General features: G+C 39.1%; 2 protein-coding genes across 2 annotated transcripts in view; both read right to left on the bottom strand.

Annotated features, from left to right (window-relative positions):
* The window catches only part of EDEM1 (ER degradation enhancing alpha-mannosidase like protein 1), a 33,626-nt gene extending 26,152 nt beyond the window's left edge, over nucleotides 1-7,474 (bottom strand). Inside the window, exon 1 of the mRNA XM_051981307.1 lies at nucleotides 6,602-7,474. Coding sequence (XP_051837267.1) covers nucleotides 6,602-7,446 — 845 coding nt within the window. The 5' untranslated portion in view covers nucleotides 7,447-7,474. The remainder of the gene's footprint in view (nucleotides 1-6,601) is intronic.
* Nucleotides 7,475-16,293: 8,819 nt separating this feature from the next.
* ARL8B (ADP ribosylation factor like GTPase 8B) overlaps nucleotides 16,294-24,502 on the bottom strand; it is a 48,983-nt gene continuing 40,774 nt past the window's right edge. Inside the window, exons 5-7 of the mRNA XM_051981294.1 lie at nucleotides 23,232-23,299; nucleotides 22,478-22,548; nucleotides 16,294-18,608 (exon numbers count right to left, since the gene is read on the bottom strand). Coding sequence (XP_051837254.1) covers nucleotides 18,559-18,608; nucleotides 22,478-22,548; nucleotides 23,232-23,299 — 189 coding nt within the window. The 3' untranslated portion in view covers nucleotides 16,294-18,558. The remainder of the gene's footprint in view (nucleotides 18,609-22,477; nucleotides 22,549-23,231; nucleotides 23,300-24,502) is intronic.

The raw sequence follows: 24,502 nt of genomic DNA, 5'->3' as shown, positions 1-24,502 counted from the left end.
ACTTCAAAAGAAAAACCAAAAAGTGCAAGTCTCTTCCTGCCAGGCCATAGGCTGGTTCACAATGCTAAATATTTTTAAAACAAGTGTCCATACCAGCAGTACTCACAGTTAATCAACTCTGGAGCCACATTTGAAGGCTGGTGGAAAGAACACTAGACAGCGAGTCAGGAGACTAGCAATCTTGTAGTTCCAGGTCTGTCACTATCCCTTCTTTGTGAACTGGGCTAATCAATGGACCTCAGTTTCCTTATCTGTAAAACAAAAATGGCTAGACTAGGTCTCCTGGATCTCCTCTACCTCCTATGCTTCATCATCACTATGTGTCTATTACATTCTCTAGTCTAGTACAATATTCAAATGCAGAAAATTAGATATCTCTAGCTAATTACAATGAAAGAACCATGTACGTATCACTTTAATTCGGGTATCCCTAATCCACATTTTAATTTCTAGCATGAAGAAAGAATAACCTCAATGCTGTTTCATCCAGAGTGGTACCATTATTCTTATTATAAAGATTTTTCAAAATTAAAGTGGCTTAATGGAGAAAAGATAATAGATTGTTGCTGGAGTCCCCCATCTAAATGGATAAGGTATAAAGATTTAATAAACATTTGCTGATAATGGCAAAGATGATCTAGTACATTAGATTTTCCTTCGCTCCCTTCTCTAATTGCCTGTTCCTGGATACCAAGAAGAGGAGGTCTGATCTACTGATGCAGACATCCCCATCCATTTATACAGCCGGCAGACTACAATCCATTCACTTTGTTATCCTCCGCACTTCTTGTCCAACTCCTACCAAAAATTTCCACAAGCACACTGAATGCCTTCCTCATCCCATGGGGACCAATGGAGCTCCAAGTTGTTCATCTGTTATTACTGCATCTCACTTCATGACCAGCCAACCTTTGTTTCTAACCATTTTATGTTTCTCTGATGATCTGAAAAGTCACTAAAATCCTCCTTTGGTGCCTATTATGGTAGAGGTTGACCCTGGAAAATCAACAGAGTACAAAGTCTGGTTAAGTGACTTCCCCAAGTCACCCAGGGAGCAAGCAATAGCAGGGATTCGAATTTGGGTTTTCTGACTCCCAATTCAACATTTTTTATTGTATTAGAGATCAAGCAAAAAAGCTAACAGTTTTAGTGTGCCACTAGCAGAACAAGTCAGGAGTATAATCAGCACAAAGAGAGCCTAAACTAGTACAATCTTAAGCTAAATTAATAGAAATGTCTCATGCTACCAAAATTAAAGAACAAATCCCTCCTATGGATTAAAGACCAATGTTTTCTGAACACATACTGTGGAGTTGGGAGGAAGACCTTAGGGTTATGGAAGAGACACTGAGGGTTGTTTGGAAGCATCTCTAATGTCAAAACAGAAATAATTCATTTGGTAGTGTTCAGTGTGAGGAAAGCAACAGCTCCCTTTATCCTGATCAGGCCATGTCTAGAAAATGACATCCAGGTCTGAGCACCACTATATATATAAAGAGCCCAAAGGAGGGTGATCAAGGTCGGACCCCATTTTCATTGGAGAATAAGTGAAGGAAATCAGAAGGTTTAGATTGGGGAAAAGAAGTCAGATTAGAAAAGGAGGTCTGTCTTGAAATATTTAAAAGGCTGCCTTGTGGAAGTTGGGACAGAGACTTGTGAGTTATGAGAAAGCAGATTCTGCTACAATCAAGAGACCTGTTACTTCATGGGAGAAGGAAATGATCCTTCTACCAAAGGAGATCACAGACCCTCTGCCTTATGAGACTCTTCCCTTCCGATTTTTGTTTTCAGTCACATCTGGTTTGCTTCACGAAATGATAAACACTTCAAAAGGCAAGAACCTGATTATCTATTTCTGCAGTACAGACTGGACTACACACCTGCAGGGAGTACACTGCTTCCATTGATATTAACTGACTAAACTATTAAAATCTGGAATTGGGTTTGCAACTTGTGTGTGTGTGTGTGTGTGCGCGCACACACATGCACGCACATGTGAATTTTTATAGCATTCAAATTTGTTTTAGCTTTAACAATGCTTATTTTTGTCTTTGTATCTCCAGTGTTTTAGTCCACTGATTGCAAATAGTGGGTTTTTAATAAATGCACGGTGCCTTGAAAAAGAGAGAAAAACATTTTTGTCTGAAAAATAATTCTAAAATGATTTGTCATCTTAATGAGTACTGACTAACAAATAGATCCTCAGCCTCAAGAGTCATTCAGGGGTAGAGTTCAAGTCCTACCTGTGACAGATACTGTTCCTATGTCCCCTAACCAATCCCTTAACTCTGAGCACCCCCCAAACAAGAAATGGTAGACAATGTACTGTTAGAAGAGCTTCCTGGGCAGGGCAGCTCCCAAGACTGATAAAACCAGTCTCAGTCCAAAACTGGTAAAAAAAAAAAAAAATCAACCAACAAAACTAAGAGCTTGCAATGTCAAAGTATTGGCACAAAGTATTAGAGGCAGGGACTGGGGAAAATGTGGACATGTTCAAAATAGTATCCTGGTCTCAAGTAGTCAGAAGCAAGAAGACAAAACAATAATGAAACCATTAAAGGATATAAGGAAATGGAAAATTAGCATAATTGGATGTTAAAATATGTGGTCCTTAAGTTTTATGAGCTCGGAGGAAAAGTGATCTGTGAGGAACAGTCAGAGAGGAGCATCAGGGAAAAATTGGATGAATTAAGTTTTGAAGCATTTGTAAGGTACAGAGGAATAGGGAAGACACTGCCCAAGCAAGGAAACTAGCCTAAGAAAGGTAAGTGTGAAGGGATCCTCATTTAACCTAAGACTTGAACAAGAATCCCTGGTCTGCCACAGCTTGAAGACCTCAAGAGGGGGAACACAATGTCTTCTGAAACAGTCCTTTCCATCTGTGGACAACTCTCATTATTAGGAAATATTTCATCATATTAAGCAGAAATCTATTTTAATATGCATTTTTTCACTCACTGTTCCTAGTTCTGCCCTTTGAAGATAAGTAGAATAAATCTAATCCCTTTTCAAAAATTTTGAAAACAATCATCTCCCTTTAAAAAAAAATTGCACTATGGAGGCTGGGGGAAGGAAAGGGTACATAATTCATAGAATATGATCAGTAATGAAATTACAAATAAATATTTACATAATTCATACTGAAAAAGTGTCTAGAAGTATTACTTCAGTATCCAAGACAAACAGAAGCATAAGAATAAATTCTGTGACAAGGGTTTAGTTTCATTTCATCTTTGTATTCTTAGTATCTGACCTGGCGCTTGAATGAATCCATCAAGGATCCATGATTTATGAATTGTGAGTACTCCCTCCACTTAATGGATAATTACTCCTGAAAAGAACAGTGGCTCTACTTCTGATGCCTAATACCTCAGTGATCTCAGGTCTTGACCTCCCTGGGCCTCAGTTACTCCAAACCTAAAAGGAGGAGACTAGACTAAGTGCCTCCTAGGTCCCTGCCAGCTCTAAACAAACAATCCACTAATCCTGTAACTTAGACTTCATTCTTCATAGCCAACCCAGGAAAGAGCCTGCAGCTGATATGAATAGCAGCAAGCCATTCCAGTATGGCAGCTACTGCCTGTCTTATGCTTCGGGATTCTGAAGCAGCCCAACAAGTCGTGTCACAGTTAAAGGAAGTTCATGTTTATTTAGTTGGATGTATATATCTGTGTTACGAGTCATGTGAAGTAGAAAAGAGTTTTGTTAAATGATTAGGGTTTATTAGTATCAACCCTTCCATTCTTCCTAGCTCTAACAGATAAATATCACTGAAAATTCTAAACTACACATGCCCAGTTACAGATTTTTAAGAGATGATGTTTAATTTTGTGCTTTAATGCTGTTGTTCTTTGTTGTTCAGTCCTATCTTTATGAGCTCATGGACCATACTGTTCGTGGAGTTTTCTTGGCAAAGATATTGAAATGGTTTGCCATTTTTTTTCTCCAGTGGATTAAGACAAATAAGTTAAGTGATCTGCCCAGGATCACACATCTAATAAGTGCCTGAAAGTCAAATTTCTTGAGTCTTGACCCAGGGTTCCATCTACTGTACCCATTGCTGCTTCAATATTACTGTCCTTTTAAATCATTTTTAAGTTAAAAAGAATGCATTCTAGATAACAGCTATGTGCATTTTAAGAAAAAAATATGAAGCCTTATTATTGGAATACAAATATGCCTTTTGGGGAGGGGAGGGGAAGGTCTGGATAGCCCTATATTGAACCTCACTCTTCCTACAAAAGTCTTAATGCACATTTCAGAGGCCAAGTTTTTTAAAGAATCAGAAATGAGAAAAAAAGGCCCTTCCATTACTCTGATCATGTGACTGCATGCAAAGACTAACAGTCTTTTAAATGAGAGATTGGAGAAAAGAGAATTCCAGTGATGACCAGCAGTTTTGAAGATAGTGTTTGATCCTGGATGCCAACACTACTAAAAACTATACTACAAGCTACGCAACTAACTGCTCCTTAAAAACAAAACCAATATATAACCACTTTACCAGTCAACAGAACTATTCTTCCAAAAAAGCTATATAAATAGTTCATAATAATGCCACATAACATATAATCTTAGAGACCACAGAATGTTTGAGCTTTTAAAAATCTTGGAGATGACAGAATGTTTGAACTGACTTATAAAACTTCAGAGACCTAAGTCCAACTCCTCATTTTACAGATGGAGAAACAGAGTCTCAAGGAAGTTAAAAAAAAAAAAAAATTGGCTTACGCAAACATTACTTAACTGGTAAAACCTGGAGCAAAATTCAAGGATTCTAAATATATTTGCTACTGACCTATAATTTCCCACTCCCTCTCTAATTTTATTCCCATAAAAATTCCATCTGATCTTAACACAGGGAGATTTAGGGAACTAGGGGAGGGGGAGAAATGGTCCCAAGGTATTCTACTCCTTACGAATAAAGATTTGAGTTTTTGTCTTTGTGAACTATCCCCTTATGTCCTAATCTAGTACATACAATTCCTGGCATGTACCAGGGACTTAATAAATACTTGTTGAAGGAATGAATGATATCCTCCTGAGATAAAAGTGCGAATCAGAAAGTTTATTAAGTTAATATCTATTTGTTCTAGGTCCACAAATTCAATCATTCAAATCTCACCCCAGCTTAAAAGGGTCAAGTCTCCAGAAGTTTCAACAAAACACATTAAAATTCAATCAAGTCTCTCTCCATACTCCCATTAACTGTAATTGAAAATGTTTGCACATTTCACTTCCCTTTCCTTTTATGGGGAGGTCAGAAGGGAAATAGAAGTTGATATTAAAAACAAAGCCTTCATTTTGACCACTGAAAAAAGGTTTCTTCACATTCTTCTACTATCACCCTCCCCCCATGAAAAAAGTGAGAGAAAAAATAAAATCAAGTATGATGCATTGGAGTTAGACAAGATAAATAGCTTTGTTCCCTACACCAATTTCCTTTCTCTCTGATCATTCTATCTGCTAGCCAAAAATACCTTAGAATGTCCTGGTTTTGAAGTCATCATGGAATTTAAAAATAACTCTCCATAACAATTCAAGTGGTTAATTTTTAGATAATAAAAATATATATGTTTAAAGCCAGCTCTTCTGGAATGGACTACACAGAAAGATTATTCTGATTGGTTCCACTTTATTTTTCTAACTCATGGGATTCGAAAATGTAGGTATTAATCCCAAACCTACTAAGCCTACAATTCACTGGCTCCAGAGACTTCTCAAAGGCAGCAGGTAGCATCAGCCTATCTCTCAGGTTGCACTGGAGAATATAAATGAAAAGGAACAACCTCAGCAATCCATAAAAAAGTAGCTCCTTCTGACCACTCGCTTGGACAGCTTGCTGGCAATGGCAATAGTTGCAGATAAACTAGAAAAGACCTTTGCATCCTCGGACTCTGGAGTTCACAGGAGTGAACCATGAACCTCCAGCTCTGAGAGGGTAACGCTTGGGAGTCTGCCTCCTCCCCTCTGTGTGTTCCTACCATATGGCACTTGGAGATGTCATCTAAGGGGGGAGTTTTTAAGGAAGCCAAAGTGCCAGAAGTCCGCCCGCTGAGCCACCTGGGGGTCACAGTGTTCTGCTAACTAGTGGTATTGAGCACAGAGGCTAGTCAGGTGCCTAGTTCTGGGGAAGTCCCGCTCACATCCTGACTCATCACACCCAGAGTCTCAGAAGGAAAACCACGTCCTCGCCCTACCGGAAGGCTGGACAGAGATAGGGTCACTTTCCCCCGGGGCGAGATTCAGGCCAAGCTGAGAAAAAGGGAGCTTTCCGCCTCCCAAGTTTTCCGGGACTATTAAAATGGGGAGGAAGCGAGGGATATTTCACGAGTGAGTGGTTTGACTGCTGTTGTAACAGAACACGTAGGGATGCCCTTTTTCTGGATCGGGTAGGGAGGCACCCCGGCCGGCAGCTCTGAGGATCGCCAAGGAGGCTCGCAGTGCCCCAACTTTAACCGGGGGTGGAAGGGGGGCTGTGTGCCCAATGGGGCAAAGCCTGGGCAGTCCGCGCTGCGGCCAGAGAGCCGACCCCTTTACGGAGGGGTTCCCAAGCCCCCCGTTCTCCCCAGATCGTCCCCGGCCCTCCCGGAGCACTCACGGGTCCCCGCGGTCCGGCCCCCGACCCCGGCAGTGGATGGGGTTGAGCTCGTCCTCGGGGAAGGCGTGCGCCATGTAGTTGTCGTAGCCGAAAGCGAACATGCCCCGGGCCAGGTCACGCATCTGCGCCCGCAGCTGCGGCGGGAAGGCTCCGCTGTAGCGGCGCTCGTACTCGTCGCCCCCCGCGCCTCGGGCCCGGCCGCCCAGCAGCGACGCCCAGTACGACTTGGGGCACACGCCCGACGCCGCCGGTCCCCGCGTCCCCGGGCCCCGCTGGGGCCGAGGCTGCCGCCCCGCCTGCGCCCGCCGCGGATCCCCGAGACCCGGCGCCTCCAGCCAGGAGGGCTGCGCGGAGGAGGCGGCCTCGGCATCGGCGGGGCCCCTCAGGTACTGGAAGCCGAAGCTGATGGGGAAGCGCTGATAGAAGCCCAGGCTGGGGCCCAGGCCGAAGGCGAGCCACAGGGCGCCGTGGAGGCCGAGTCGCAGCAGCAGCAGCCCCAGGACCAGCGACTTCCATTGCATGGTGGCCCGGGCTCCGCGGGCATTCTCCCCGAGCGCGGGGCCCCGCCGGCCCAGCGAGCGAGCGAGAGGCGGAGGGACCGGCGGACGGAGAGAGCGAGCGAGCGACGGAGGCAGCCGGCCACCGACCCACCGAGCCTCGAGACGCCCCGACCGTCCTTCCGACGGCGCCGCAGCTACTTCCCCTTTAAGGGACTCCCCCGTGACGAACCAGGAACTCGCGCGCGCACGGGCGCCCGGCCCAGCCCTCTCCCAACGCCCGCCCCCAGGGGTCCGGCCCCGCCACAGGGAAGGCGGGGCCCGACTGGGGATTCCCTCCGGTTTCATAGGCCCAGCCGAAAGTCTGTAGCCTCGGCGAGATCCCGCCCCCTTAAAGGGCAGCGCTACCGAGAGGGGCGGGGTGGAATGCGGGGACAGGGTTGTCGTGGCAAGTTGTGACCACTCGGGAACTTCCGACCAATGGCAGCCGGGCGGGTGGAGGCACGCCCCAGCCTATCTGCTCCAGACTCCAGGGAGTCCGGGACGCCCCTCTCGAGGTTGGTTGGAGAAGCGAGGCTACGGACCTTAACATCGCCGCATTATCCCCTTGGGGTCCTGGGTGAAGAGGTGGAACCCCCGCAGGTTGACGTGGGAAGTAACTGAGGCTCTAGGGTCTTGGAGCTGACTTTAGGGTTTTCCCCGCTGGCTAAGCGTAAGTCTGGTTGTGAGCTCGCACGTGCTGGGATCTTCCTGCCTGCCCCCTCTGCCTTCCCCAAGCCGGGGATTTAACTAACTCGGAGAGACTCCACGCGTAAGAAATGGGCCGGCGTCGGATCCTCCCCCATCTGCTCCAATTTCACCCTATCCTCCACTTCGCTGTTCTAGATCCGGGCTCGTGGGAATTAAACAAGACTGGGAGGAGCTAGGGCAGTCACACGTGGAAGGGGCTACTCGGGCAAGTAAATGAAAAACTCTTCTCCCTCAGAAGCTGGGCGGTGAACGTTTCACCTTGTGCATCGGTGCTTCGGTGTTCAATAATTCCTACCTCTTCCCAGCTTGCTCCCTTCCCCATCATCATAGTCATGACCTACGATATTTATACAACTCTTAGTCCTGAAAAGTACAGGTTTTCTCTCCTGTGATCCTCACGTAACCCCATTGTGTGGGGTCCCATGGTTTTCGGTCTTGTCAGGCTCTGTGACCCCGTGGGGTTTTCTTGGCAAAGATGCTGGACTGCTTTGCCATTTCCTTCTCCAGCTCATTTTCCATATGAGGAACTGAGGCAAAGCAGGGTTAAATGGCTTGGTCAAGGTCAATAACTAAGAAGTGCCTGGGAGCAAATTTGAACTCAGGTCTCCTAGACTCCAGGGGCACTGTCCCCAGCACACTAGCTACTATTATTATTCCTATTTTATAGCTGAGTAGAAAGCTCTGAGCTGGAATTAGAAGTAGGTTAAGAGCCTAGGGTTTAACAACGCTAACCTCTGCACCACATGGGCTGGATCCGTGGTTCCGTTTATCACAGAGGAAAATCTCTGAATCCTTCTGGCTGCTCTGCCGGCCGCAAATCTATCCTCTTAATTGCCCGTGATCTTGGCTCTCACTCCCCTACTCAATGAACTCCAGTGACTCCCTAACACTTCCAAGACCAAATATAAAATCCTCTGCTTAGCGTTCAAAGCCCTTCAAACCCACCTCTCCCTTCTCTCCCTTCTTTATCTCTCCATTCCCCTTCCTGTCTCTCCGCTTGTCTCCCTGTTTCTTTGTCCCTGTCTCTCTGTCTCTCTCTGTCTATCTCGCTGCCTGTCTCTCACCCTAAGCATTCATATAGGATCTACCCTGTGATAAACACTTTAAAAATATCACCTTCATTTGTTCCTCACAACAGCCCTGAGAGGGAGATGTTATTACCCTCATCTTACAGTTGAGGACACTGAGGCAAGAAGGTTAAATGACTTACCCAGTCACAAGGCTAGTGACTGAAGCTAGATTTGAACTCGGGTCTTGCTGATCCCACATCCTGACATGCTACTTTGTGTATGTTAGCTATTAACATTCTTGCTGCCCTGGGCCGGCCATCAGCTTTGCAGTGGCTGTCCCTGTGATAAAACACCAAACTGAAATCTTAGGTTCAACCTCGCTGCCCTGGCACTCCTGGCCATGCTTGGCCACTCAAACATGGCTGCTCAGCACCTACCAAGAGAAAGAGCACTTCAGCAAAGGGCCTGGGTTCAATTCCCAACTGTGTCAAGATAGGGACTCGGGAAAGCCACTTCATATTTCTTTATACCCGTTTCCTTATCCCTTATATGCGAAGGCTCAATTGGAACATCTGTTCTACATCTAGAATCAAACATGCGAAGCTAAATGCTTTTAAAACTAAGGACAGAGTGAAGAAGATACAATGATACTGAAGTTATGCTGAAAGTCATTTAACAATGCCTTATTAAGCTTTGATGCTGTGCCAGGCAGGAATATGTGCTGGACTAAGTCAGATTAGCTCCATTAACAAGCCCAGCTCAGGGAAGTCGCTCTGATTCTCCAGATTTTCTTCAGCAGAACTTCAGCTGTCGAACTAATGCTTCCTCAGGTCTCTTCAGGCTGCAGACTTTGGAGATCAAAGGGATCCCAGAACCCTGGCCTGCTGAGTGAAGTGGTGACTACAAGAGGAATGATGGGGTGGGGTAGGGTACATACCCAGCCCTACTCTCAGGGTCAAGGGCTCCTTTCCTAGAGTGCAGCAGGGCAAAGCACATTCTTCTGCCCATTCTGTTGTAACCATTATAGTCCTATAATAAAGCATGTCTTACTAAACACTAAGAGTACGTGCCACTCCCTCTAGAAACTTGGTCCTGCTGATTTATTATACATCAGAGGGCCTTGACTCTGGATTTATAGGATCCACCCCTGCTAGAATTACAAAGGCCAGGGATTTTAAAGTGCATCATCATACCTTTTTGCCGGAGGATTCTTTATGATGTGACTTAAATATAACTTAAAATTTATATGGCATCCAAAAGACAGCAGCTAAATACATTCATGACACAGGAGTCTAGCCTCATTGGACGGCCAGGCTCTAAACTATATCACCATGAAAAGAATGCTGGACTTGTACTGAGGACCCAGCTCTATCACTTCTTCTGTGATCTTGAACAAATCACTTTAGTATCTCAAGGCCTCAGTTTCCTTATCTATAAAATGAGAGAAGATGGATCAATTGATCTTTAAGTTTTCCTTCCAGCTCTAAATCTTTATGCTCATTCAAACTGAATAGTAGAAATATTTCTCATATGTAATTCATAAAGGTTGGGGTTTTTTATTTTGTTTTTTGTTTTTTGTTTTTGCTGAGGCAATTAGGGTTAAATGACTTGCCCAGGGTCTCACAGCTAGGAAGTATTAAGAGTATCTGGAGCTTTGAATTCAGTTCCTCCTGACTCTATCCACTGGCCATCTAGCTGCCCCAAAGCAAATTTTCTGTTTTATTTAAAGCTGCTTAAGAGATTTATCTTAAAGTTGGTGGAATTGTGAACACATCCAGCCATTCTGGAGAGCAATTTGGAACTATGCTCAAAGTTATCAAACTGTGCATACCCTTTGATCCAGCAGTGTTTCTACTGGGCTTATACCCCAAAGAGATACTAAAGAAGGGAAAGGGACCTGTATGTGCCAAAGTGTTTGTGGCAGCCCTGTTTGTAGTGGCTAGAAAATGGAAAATGAATGGATGCCCATCAATTGGAGAATGGCTGAGTAAATTGTGGTATATGAACATTATGGAATTTTATTGTTCTGTAAGGAATGACCAGCAGGATGAATACAGAGAGGACTGGCGAGACTTACATGAACTGATGTGTAAGTGAAATGAGCAGAACCAGGAGATCATTATAAACCTCAACAACGATACTGTATGAGGATGTATTCGATGGAAGTGGATCTCTTCGATAAAGAGATCTAATTCAGTTTCAATTGATCAGTGATGGACAGAAGCAGCTACACCCAAAAAAAGAACACTGAGAAATGAATATAAACTGTTTGCATTTTTGTTTTTCTTCCCAGGTTATTTCTACCTTCTGAATCCAATTCTCCCTGTGCAACAAGAGAACTGTTCGGTTCTGCACACATATATTGTATCTAGGATATACAGTGACCTATTTAACATATACAGGATCGCTTGCCATCTGGGGGAGGGGGTGGAGGGAAGGAAGGGAGAAATCGGAACAGAAGTGAGTGCAAGGGATAATGTAAAAAATTACCCTGGCATGGGTTATGTCAATAAAAAGTTATTTTAAAAAAAAAGAGAGATTTATCTTTAGGTTGAACATTTCCCTTACTTTTTCTTTTTCTTCTTTGGGCTGGATAATTTGAATTACGTCTCTTGCACAGGGTAACACAGCTAGAACATGTTAAATATCTGAGGCCAGATTTGAATTTAGGTCCTCCTGACTGCAGGACTGTGCTCTATTCACTACCATCTAGTTGCCCCAAAGTTGGTTATTCTTAAGGGGAAAAAAAAAAAAGCTAGTAGTGCTCTACAATCCCAACTAGGTACTACCTCAAAATTTGGATTCAAAGCAAAAAAATGTTGGCTTCTGAAATTTAAGCCAAGATTTTCTAAAATGGACTGTATTGATCACATGCTCTTTGACTGGGGGAGAATTATTTTGTAAAATAAGAAACAGTAGGAAGAAAATAGCAGAACCAAAACTAGAACCCAGGTAATAACTATAATAATAGTTAGCATTTATATATTACCTACTACATGCCAGGCACCGTGCTTTTTAAGTATTATTTCATTGGATTCTTGTAACAATCCTGAGTAGATGCTATTATGATCCCCATTTACAGCTAAAAAAACTGAGGCAAACTGATTAAGTGACTTGCCCAACATCATACAGTAATAAATGCCTGAGGTTGGATTTGAAACCAGTTCTTATTGAATCCAAATGCAGTACTCTTATCCACTGTGCCACCTAATTGCCTCGAAAATGTCAGGTGAACTTTTTATATATGCTAATCATTTTAGCATCATAAAACAGGTCTTCTACCTAACCTAAAACTTATGTAAAATTAGCTATAATTTAATTATATAATATTCATCATGAGATAGAATTATGTATATTTATCTTGTATTCCTTTATCTTATCTTGTAATCTTTTATTTAAAAATATACCAACTGATAGGACCAGAAAATCCTAATTACTGGAATAATATTCTGCATAATGGAGTAGCGATGACTGAAGGCTCTTCCTTAGAGCCTTATTAAGGTACCCTTATCAGATCATTCATTCTCTCTGGTTGGACCCTTTAGACAACCAAGTCAGCTTACCACAGAGCTAATACCAGAACTAGGACAGACGTACTGGCCAGGGTACAGAAACCAGTAGAAACCAGTCAGAACTATAAATTTGAGTTCCTCTTTGATTTCATGAACTGGGGCAGCCCAAATCCATTCTTCAGAGCTTGATTATCCCTGCAGAAAGATGAATTCCTAAGCATATAAAAGATCCTGGACTCATATTAACTCCATCCAAATTGGGTGTTTCAGGTGGAGTGTAATGATCCCAATCACCTTAAGTTCAACATAAAAGGATTAAAATTGATCCTACCAGGAGAAAAGGGATAAGTGCTGTGAAAGAAATTCTGATCACATGGTACACACTATTTAGACACATTGCGCTAGGTAATAATTTCTAAATCTTTTTTTTTTTTAATATGAATGGTACACTCCCTTATTCTACTTTCTACAAAGATCCCAAGGAGATTAAAGCAAAAATACGCCAATAAAAGAGTACCTGACTTTTAGCAGGCTCTATGCAAATAACTATTTTTATTATTACAGAATGGCTAATGAATAATTAGTGCTTAGTTATCCATGTAGCATTAATGTAGAGATCTTAAGTAGATAGATTACTTGGACTTAATTTGAATAGTGAAGAGGAAGCCAAGAGTTGAATAAATAAAAACAGGACACCATTCATTCTCCTCCTCCTCTCTCCCCTACCCCCCAGGAAAAAAAAATTAAATGACTAAATACTTTGAAAGAAATCAGGTAAATTTTTGTTGAAGAATGCAAGTATAAAAGCTGATCACTTGAAATGCAAAAAGTGGTGCTATATAATTGTGACTTGCTATAAAATATTGAGGAATGAATATCAGAGATTTTAAGGTTACAAAAGACCTAGCTGCTGATTATCCCTGCAGAAAGATGAATTCCTAAGCATATAAAAGATCCTGGACTCACATTAACTCCATTTATAATAGGCAAAGCCTTGGATAGTGTCCATTGTCTACTATTCATATTACAAACACAAATCTATGTTATCCTTTTTGATATTTTGAAATAAAGCATTCTTATCCATTTTCCTACCATCTCAAAAGTAAAGTGAGGGATCAGAACCTACAGAACCTCTTTTTTATAAACTGCTTCCTAACACATCCAGCCATTCTAGAGAGCAATTTGGAACTCTGCTCAAAAAGTTATCAAACTGTGCATACCCTTTGATCCAGCAGTGTTTCTACTGGGCTTATACCCCAAAGAGATACTAAAGAAGGGAAAGGGACCTGTATGTGCCAAAGTGTTTGTGGCAGCCCTGTTTGTAGTGGCTAGAAGCTGGAAAATGAATGGATGCTCATCAGTTGGAGAATGGTTGAGTAAATTGTGGTATATGAACGTTATGGAATATTATTGTTCTGTAAGGAATGACCAGCAGGATGAATACAGAGAGGACTGGCGAGACTTACATGAAGTGATGCTAAGTGAAATGAGCAGAACCAGGAGATCATTATATACCTCAACAACAATACTGTTTCAGGATGTATTCTGATGGAAGTGGATCTCTTCGATAAAAAGAGTTAATTCAGTTTCAACTGATCAAGGATGGACAGAAGCAGTAACACCCAAAGAAAGAACATTGGGAAATGAATATAAACTGCTTGCATTTATTTTTCTTCTCGGGTTATTTATACCTTCTGAATCCAATTGTCCCTGTGCAACGAGAACTGTTCGGTTCTGCACACATATATTGTTTCTAGGATATACTGTAACCTATTTAACATGTAAAGGACTGCTTGCCATCTGGGGGAGGGGGTAGAGGGAGGGAGGGAAAAAAATCGGAACAGAAGTGAGTACAAGGGATAATGCTGTAAAAAATGACCCTGGCATGGGTTCTGTCAATAAAAAGTTTTTAAAAAATAAAAAAAATTAAAATAAAATAAATAAATAAACTGCTACTTATTTTATACGTTACAGGGAAAAAGCTCAGACCATCTGAGGATTAATTATATTCATTCTATGTTACAAATTTCTGCTGTGAGCTAGCAAATTGCTTAGGGAAAAAACTGACAATTTAAAAAAATAACAGACCAATTAAACATCCATTAAACCCAGTTAAAGTATTGCACAATAAATATTTTAAATACAATATTGTACATATTGTGTTATAAATACAATATTGTATAATAAATACAATAAAGTGTACAATAAATACTTCTACCCTTTTGCTTTTATTAGAGTTTAAAGCTAGATATATTTAAATAAAACAGCCTAGGTAACTTTTTTTTTTCTTTAAATCCCTACAAAGTGAAACAAGTGGTTAATTCTTTTTTCTGCCCTAGGACATAGTCCAAATATCTCCAGGGAAATAAGAGATCTTACTTGGAAAATAAACTTAAAAATTCTAGAATTTTAGAATGAGAGTAACCTTGTTTAACTTGTCATGTTTCAGTCAGAAAATCAAGACTTAGGGCAGGTTAACTGCATGAAATACTGGAGGAAATACAAGCTTTGGAGACAGGGAGCCCAGTTTCAGATATAAAGCAGCTGTTTAAGGCTAAGCAATTCACAACCTTCTGTCTGGGCTTTACTTGGAAAAAAAAATCAAAATATATTGATATAAATATATAAAAATACATATTATAATAAATTTATATTATATATACATAATATCTATAAACATAATATATATCAACAAATATAATAGCACCTATCTCAAAATAGATGCTGTGTAAAGGGCTTGGCAAACCTGAGAAGCCATGTTTACGAGCTATTTCCTAAAAATCCCAGGGTCAAAACAAAAGTCCATGTTTCCCTATTCCTAGTCCAAAAGCTGGTACTCTATATATTACCCTGATGCTTTAAGATTTTAAGGATGTGCCTTTCTTCCTAAGCACATTAACAGATATGTAAATATGTAAACTCACTGTTTTTTTTATTTCTCTAGTCATTTTCCCATGGCTGGTCAGAGTCAGCTGAGGATCAGATATAATAGCAGTTGCATGTGTGAGCAAAAAAAGAGATTTTACATGATGGCCTGTTCTATGAGTAAAAACCTGCTTGGTTTCCAAATGGAGATTGGTACATGGTTGCTTACTTGATCTAAGATTTTACTCAGCAAATGCAAACCTAACTATACTGTTGCAGCTGAGACTGAGAATCCTGTTGCTATTTACAAGTTTTGGTGGCTTCTCTGTTATCCTAAATATGCCAGGTGGCTATTTTCTTGGCTTTAAATAGCATTTGCTTACTAGCAACAAGTACTGAAAACATCTACTTTTAAACAATTGCCAATCTCTGAATAAGAAATGACTAGGGGACATATTTACTAATTATCAGCAAACACCTGCAGTGAAGCATCAGGAGGGCGAGTTCTTTGGATAGGGTAAGCTTCCAGAACTGAGTTGGGAGTGGTCTTGGAGATTAGTTCAAGGGAATTTTGTGTGTGTCAAAGGGCTATTGTGAGGATAAATATTATTTGTAAAGTACTTTGCAAATCTTAAAACACTCCATAAAATCTATCAGTTTTTGTTATTGTAGATCCCTCTGGGAGTCTGGGGAAACCTGTAACCCCTTTATCAAAAGCATTTAAAATAACTGAAGGAAATGCTAGATTTCAGTTAGACATGGGATGAAAGGGGAGAGAAAATTTCTCATCCAAGTCCAGAGAAAGCCCTGCACCAAATCTAAACATAGATGGAGGGAGGGAGTAAAACAGGGAGGGACTCAAAAAATTAAAAAAAAAAAAAAAAAAAAGGGGGGGGGGGGGGAGGAGGGAATGGTGTCATGGACCTCAGATTAGGAACTCCTCATGTAGTCCAAACCACTCAATTCACAGATAGAAGTATTTCCCAATTCAAAAATCACACTAATATTACATACATGGAAGAGAATAGCAACAGCATGAAAAAGAATCACAGCATCAATTTGGTGGGTTATATATTTTAAAAGGTTTATTTCGATTTTTATTGGCCTACAACCCAATTTTTTGGAGGGTTAACAATCTTTCCAACCCTGGATCTCTGGACCTTGTGTTAACTGTGTCTTTACATCCTTTCTTCAATAAAGTCAGCATCTTCCATCATGATTCACATTTTGAACAATTCAGCAAGTTAAAATTGCTAATACAACCCTTGAAACGCAAGTTTATTGAATTAAGCTGAGAAATGCAGTAAACAGACAGATGCATCCACCTAAATAAAAAAATTCACTTATTTACAAAGTTCAATAACTATGTAAGTTTTCACATGCAAAGGTTAATAAATGCACAGGGAAACAGTTGGTAATAGTAGTGTCTGGATGCCTTAAAATGCTGAAAAGCAATGATTTCGACACAAACACTTCAAGTTTGGCTATAGGTCAGTTAATAAAATGTGACCTGGTCCCCACGTAGAGATTCACGCATTTTAGTTCAGTTTCCTCCTTTTTAGGCACAAGCAAGTTGCTAAATTAACTGTCGCAAATCATAGTGAACATTAAAAATGTTCAACTATAGCAGCAAGTTAATATCCCCATATCTAACAAAACCCGACCCCCATAGCGCCAAAATCATCCAGAAAATATGCAACATGCTTTAAATGGGGGGGAGAGGAGGGGACAAAAAAGACAATTTCATAAAGTCCCAATTTTTCTCTTAAAAAAAAAAAGTAAATGGAGAAAAACCAAGTAGTGTGTGTGCAACATGGTGCAGTAGTTTGTACAGAATATTAAGGCCATGGCAGTCTATAAATTAAAATGGGTACTTGTTAAAAGAAGTCATTGTTGACCACACTTTGAGTGCTCAACGATTTTGGAAATGCACTGTCTATATTTAAGTGCTGCTAAAAAAAAAAAAAAATCACACACAGTGTGAGGCAACACATAAGCAGGTGTACCAGAGAGTTTTATCTCCTACAGTGGTCTACATCAATATTTTACGAATGGATCAGAATTAACATGTGTGTCCCTTTAAATATACAGAGATTACTAAGCTACAAAAACATGTCCATTTTTAGTTTTAACCCACCCATTTCTACCTTATAGAAGTGAATCAATTAACAGGATCAATTAATCAGCTCTCTTGTGCTTAAACACCTGTCTCAGACGACCTACAACCTGTCCACATGGCGCATGATTACATTACAAGAGCAAGCAGGTCTAGAGTTGTCACAATAACCAAGATGTCTGGGGAACCAGGCAAAGTGGTACCAGGCCTGAAATAAGTAAGGGAGACAAAAACGCGACAATTTTTATAGGGATCTTTTGTGCTGAAAGTCCTACTATGACTGGATACAAAAATTCAATAGTTTGAGAGTCATGCACCAGCACTGATTTAATGACATGGAGATAGAAAAACATACAGGGCTTTGAACAAAGTAACATTCTTTGTAAGTTATTATTTTACTGGAATGTTCTAAACCCTTGAAAGTTTTTGAGAAAGTCAATTCCCATCCCCTTAAAAAAGTGTTAAACCCAAAAAAAAAAAAAAAAAAAAAAAAAAATACAGGTAATGATCTGGACAGCTACAAAACAACATGCCTTAGTTTCTCCCCCCCATTATAACCACTCTGTATGTGGCTTTTAAGTATCACCAGAAAAGAGTTCATTTCTAAAAATCCCTGGATAAGATCTCATCAATTGAGAAGAGAAATAGTGACATTGACCTCAATGAGCCTTTTGTGTCTCCTTTAGACAATTTCCATTTCTATGGCTTAAATATACATTTCACATGCATGTGTGAGATAAGACAAAGAAACAATAGGCTTCTATCCCACAGGAGTCAGGCTTAAAGGGTTTCTAAATACTGTAGGTGGTGCTAGAATCCTCATGCTGTCTCAGTATCAAGCTACTGAAATCTAATTAAATATCATAAACACTTGCTGAAAATCAATATAAAAATCTGGCCAGAATGACCCAAATTGAAATATGCAATTTCCTTGATTTAAGATGGCCAAGATTGCTTCAACAGCTCTGTGTGCTGTTTGTGACAAGCCTTTTTGTGCTGACTTTATCATGACAACTCTAGGTGATGCTTTGTGACAGGTGAAGGATACACGTCTCCAGCAGTGCACAGGAGAAATTAACTCAGACAAGAGGCCATTTCTTGGATGTAGGAAGGACCATATTCTGGGTAGCACGTCAGAAGAATGGACGACAAGTCTGGGATCACAGCCAGCGGGGTGGGGGGGAACGGGCTCCAGGGGTTGGAGATCTCAGCTTCTTCTAGATTTCGAATGCTGAATAAGCCACTGAAGAGTGATGTCTAAAGGGACAAAGGGGAAAATTGTGGTAAGACTAACAACAGTTAAATAAAACATTTAAAGAACTGACTGCAAAGTACAAGAAAAAGCATCAGAATATAGGAACAATCAATGTTGTAAAAAAAAAAAAAATCAAAGCTAAATTAGCTAAAACATCTAAATTCAACTTTTACGACCATGAAGCAAAAGGGAAAACAGCATATGAAATCCTGACTGGGAGATGCTTGTAACACTTTGCCTGCAGTGTGTCAAGGAGGAGGGGTTAGCTTGGATAACTTGCTTTGGGGGTTGTGGGGGAAGGGAGGTAATCAGGATCACATAGCTAATAAATATTTGAGACTGGATTTGAACTCACATATTCTGGATTTCAGGGCCCATGTTCTATTCACTGTACCACCTAGCTGCCCCCAGGTCCTACACTCTTGAGGAAACTCTTTGTGATTACAACTTGTAGCTATCCCCTTAACAAGACATTATGGAATTCTGCCAGCAATTCGGCTCACTAGCCTGCAATTTGGAAGACTTATTCTTTCCTCTTTCTAGCAAATTGGGAAATTTAGCCTTTTCCAATCTTGCATAGTATTTTTTATTTTTGAAACACCAACAGCTATAACTCAATAATCACATCTCCAAACTGCTTCAACAACCTAGGAAGTAGCTATTTTCTATCGGGTACAGGTATATTCAGATATGAATAAAGACAAAACAAATGCAAAATATACTGAGAGAAACCTCATGGAGCTTCTCTATATTTTAGATTTTGCTGGACAGTTGTTCCAGATTCCAAATGCATAATATACACATCTAATAATAAATCTAAGCAATAAGGATACATCCTAAAAAAGACTAAGAACCAAAAACTTCATCTTCCAAAATTAAGTACAACTTCTATCCCAGAAAGGGTGCCCAATAAAAAGTATAATCTGTGACACGAATATCTCAAAACAAGATCCTAATTACTGGGTCCTAACTCCCTGGTTCCACAGATATGTTCCAGTTCTTTGACAGTAAAGGTGAACTGTTGTCAATAAGACTCTCAAAAACAATTCTTTTTTTTTTTTTTAGTAGCTTTTTATTTACAAAACATATACATGGGAAATTTCTTCAACAATGACTCCTGAAAAACCTTCTGTTCCAAATTTTCCCTTTCTTTCCCCCACCCTCTTCTCTAGATGGCAGATAGTCCACTACATGTTAAATATGTTAAATCCAATATATGTATACATATTTATGCAGTTATTTTGCTGCACAAGAAAAATCAGATCTAGAAAGAAAAAAAAAACTGAGAAGGAAAACAAAAATGCAAGCAAACAATAACAGAAAGAGTGTGTGGTCCACACTCAGTTCCCATAGTGCTCTCTTTGGGTGTAGATGGCTCTCTTCATTACTCAACAACTGAAAGAAAGAATCCATACAATTGAGAATTTCCATTTAAGGGACATATCAAGTCACTCTAGATTTACTGAGCACCTACTCTGGCTATATCCTTGTCACTAAGCACTCATTCAATATGCAATCATGGGCAAAGAACTTAGGTTCAAATCCCACCTACGTGTCAGTCAATAAGCATTTTATTATATATATATTTTATATATTTATATATACATATACTTATATATATATATATTTGTTTTATATATATATATATTTTATTATATGCCTACTATGTGCCAGGTACTGCTAAGTGCTTGGTTAATTATTTCTCCTTCATGAATCTCAACTTTTTCATCAATAAAATGAGGGAGTTGCATTGAATTCTGAGATCCCTTCCAGTTGGAGATCTGATCCTATGATCCTATGACAGGGTAGAACCTAAATGATCACTAAGGTTCCTTTTCCAGTTCCAGATACCTACATTTTATATTCAAAGTGGAATATTGAAGTGAACAGAATATTTCATGCACTAACCATGGAAGAGAAACGGGAAATAAAAATCTTCCCTTATGATTAATAACGGATACATACTAGGCAAAACAGAAGTTATGGGTTTACATAGATGAATGTTTTTAAAGGTCTCAGACATTCAACTTCTAATGATACAAAGCTATCTGTCTTATTCAATAGCTACAATGGATAACTGAGATGAAAATGTGGCAAAAAATAATTTGCCTAAGGAATGGGGCAAGACTACCTTAATCAAATGGTTGAGTTTATCAATTTTTCAATTATTTTTTCCTACATTTATAATCACTGAACAGAGGACAAGTTCATTTGTAATCCTAAACCTAGGAAGAGTAAGAAAAATCAGATATATACATCCTGAGTTATGAATGGCAAGAAGAAATAATACCCCAATGATGATTTTGTTATCCCAGAAATAAGCCATTAAGACCAGGATTAGAAAAAATGCTCTACTGACATTCTCTTAGGAAAGAACCAATCTAAATCCATGAAATATGATGTGCCATTAAAAAAGTAAAGCATACTGAAATAAAGAATAAAGATGTTAGGATGGTGACAAATGCAAAGAAGCCAATCATTTATTCTGATATGGAACAGAATAGAAATTCAGAGTGCATCTAATGTATTCTGATGGAAGTGGATTACTTTGACAAAGAGATCTAACTCAGTTTCAATTGATCAATGATGGACAGAAGCAACTACACCCAAAGAAAGAACACTGGGAAATGGATATAAATTGCTTGCATTTTTGTTTTTCTTCCAAGGTTATTTTTACCTTCTGAATCCAATTCTTCCTGTGCAACAAGAGAACTGTTCAGTTCTGCACATATATATTGTATCTAGGATATACTGTGACATATTTAACATGTATAGGACTGCTTGCCATTTGGGGGAGGGGAAAAATCAGAACAGAAGTGAGTACAAGGGATAATGTTGTAAAAAATTATCCTTGCATGGGTTCTGTCAATAAAATGTTATAATTATGAGAAAAAAAGAAAAAGAGTGCATCTAAGAATGTTGGTATTTCTCTGACATTATATCAAAGAAATGTCCTAACCCAGTCAACGTGAGCATTTCAGGAAACTCATCAGATATTTCTTAAGAGAAATAAAATGGCATTCTTATTTACAAAGAAGCCTTAAATTTTAACATTAATTCATTTAGGCCCTAAATGAATTTAAAATAAAGTTTCTAAACAGAAATCAGACAAACCTTATTGACTCTACAAATAGCAAAACACGCTGTAATTTGCAAAACATTTTCATATAGCCTATCAGATGTAATTAATACCCAGAAGAATCCTGAAGACTTAAAATGAAAAGGGATATAGTAAAATAGTAAGTAGTAAAAGTAAAAAAAAAGTAAAGGAATGAGGGGAAAAGCCCAAACTTCCCTGAGGGCTACAAGCAAAGCTAACAAATCATCTCTGGACCATTTCTGAAACACTATACAGTAATACTTTTGTTTACTAAATAATTTCTTGACAAATTAGTTTAAGTGACCAAGTATTAATAAGTGAATATTCAAGCACATTAACCTAGTGGGTATTTCTAGCTTATTGCTCCCAAAGAGTGCTAATATATTACAGCAATATACTCAGTTTTAGCAAGTGAAAAATTTTTAGTACCTCCCAAACAGTCTTTATAAATAAAGACTTTATTATAAAGTCTTTATAAAAACCTATTTCAAAAGTAGCATTTTAATATACAGCACAGTTGGATACCAATACCAAAAAGACTACGACAATAAATATCATGCAACATCTAACTGTATGGCTTTGCTGAGTTAATCTTAGTTGGGGAAGAAAGTTTAGTGATGTAATACTCAATGACAAGGAGCTTAAAATCTACTCTTCATCATTGGGGAAAGGAGGAGACAAACTGTATATACTTAGTCTATAACAAATAAAGAAAAAAATTACAAAAGCAAATAGCAAATAATTCCATGAGAGATGCTAGACATTACTTACCTATATTATCCTTTTCTTTGCAAGAAATTGAATAGCAGCAAATTTCTCTGTCCTGAATAGCAGAGAGATTCCTAGAAAAAACAAAATTTAAAAATATATTTGGATTTAAGAACCAAGTCTGACTGCCAATTTTGCTTAAGTACTTGTGTTAATAAGTAGAATAAAGAGTGAGACTATTCTTTAACACTAAGAATGCATAATCATTTATGATATCTCTAACAAGCTAAACATTTTCAGATACATGGATAAAGCCACTACCGCTACTAGTGCTGAATAAATCCAGAGTTTTAAACAATTAAAATAATACGCAAGAGAACACATCATGGAAGATGAATGAAATAGCACTATGCTCAAAGAAATGAAAAATATAGGGAATTCAGAGAAACCAGGAAAGATTTGTATGAATTAATACAGAGCAATGAAAACAGAACCAGAAGAACATACTAAATTACTAAAATAAATTAAAGCAACACTAAAAGGAAGCCAAAGTTTGCTTTTTTAATTTGGCAATTAAGTTTCAGAATCAGGTTAATAAATGATAAATCTCAAAAGCTGCTTTTCCAAAGAGAAAGTAGGGAACATTATCAGATGTAGTCAATTTTGTTTAATTCTTTTGCTATTTTCAAAGGCCAGTTCTATGATGGGGAAGAAAAATGTCAAGAAATAAATCACTAAAATAATCATCAATAAAAGGATGCAATCAAAATGAATTTGATACAAAAGAAAATTCCTTTTAAATTGTCATGAAACATACATTTTTTCAATTAGTTGTTTCTCATCCAAGGCATTAGGCAGGTCTCTCTTGTTTCCAAGTACTAGCACCTTTAAAAAAAAAAAAAAAAAAAAAAAAGGCGAGATTTCAAATGTTAATAGAAGTACCTTAAATATAGTGTCAACAAAGATGACCAATCTCCACAGAATCTGATACTTAGAAACATTCGACTAAGACCCACCTTAACCCTTCTGATACATGAGACATCTGTAATCCTGATACTTCATGGATAGTCTTTCACATGGAACATTAAGAAATGATTCCCACCCAAAGGACTCTAAAATTGTGTTCTATTTTCTGTATTCAGCTTGTAATAAATTTCATTAGCTTAGGAATTTTTCATAAAAATCAGTAAGTTCAAACTATTTCAGTTAAGCCTAGAAATATAAAATGCTCATAACTTTATAATCTATACAAAGCTATTATACAGAACATATATATATGCATATATGTATACCTGTATATAGATGTACTAATATGTAAGTACACATGTACACACTTTCTTTCTCTCTCTCTCTCTCTCTCTCTCTCTCTCTCTCTCTCTCTCTCTCTTTCATATAAAATCCCCCTAATGGCTCCAAAGTTAGAATAATCAGAAAAATAAAGCAGCCAGCCAGAGCTGGAATCTTCAGGGAGAATACTCAAAAGAGTTCCTTTAAGGGCATCATGACAGTTCTTACTTTTCTGGAACATAATTCCTTGGTTGGTTCCTAGATTGCTTCCTCTATTTTCACCATCACTCAACAAACACTATTCCTCTGAAGTTCACCTTACCATTAAATTCAGTCCTGACATTTTAACCATGACATTTCATGCCCAGCTCATAGTATCCCTTTTTATAATTCCTACCCTTACAATAGGGGACTTTGAAGATGGACATTGATGTTTTCTGAAATTCTGCTAACTTCCCAATTCAACTTTCCAATTTCCATGATGCATTTTCCCACTCCATGTTGGCTACATAGAAAAACAGTCATGCCCTTGATCTTGCCATCACCCACAAGTGTCTTTTACATATTAAAGAACTCTAATTCCTTTGTGCAATCAATATTTTTTTATTCTTTTATATTGTCCTCAAACTATTTCTAAATCTATTATTCATCCTCACAGTCACCTTGAATCCTTCCATGCCTCAGTACTTTCTAGACTATCACCCATGCTCTGGCTATATCTTCCTTCCTTAAGTTTGTCTGGATTCCTTCAAGATCCAGTTCAAATCCCACCTTGTGCTGGAAGCCTCTCTCCAATCTGCC

Source organism: Antechinus flavipes, chromosome 1 (assembly GCF_016432865.1).
Source record: "Antechinus flavipes isolate AdamAnt ecotype Samford, QLD, Australia chromosome 1, AdamAnt_v2, whole genome shotgun sequence".
Taxonomy (NCBI): Eukaryota; Metazoa; Chordata; class Mammalia; order Dasyuromorphia; family Dasyuridae; genus Antechinus; species Antechinus flavipes.
The sequence above is the reverse complement of the archived record's forward strand: the minus strand, read 5'-3'. Positions and strand labels throughout refer to the sequence as shown.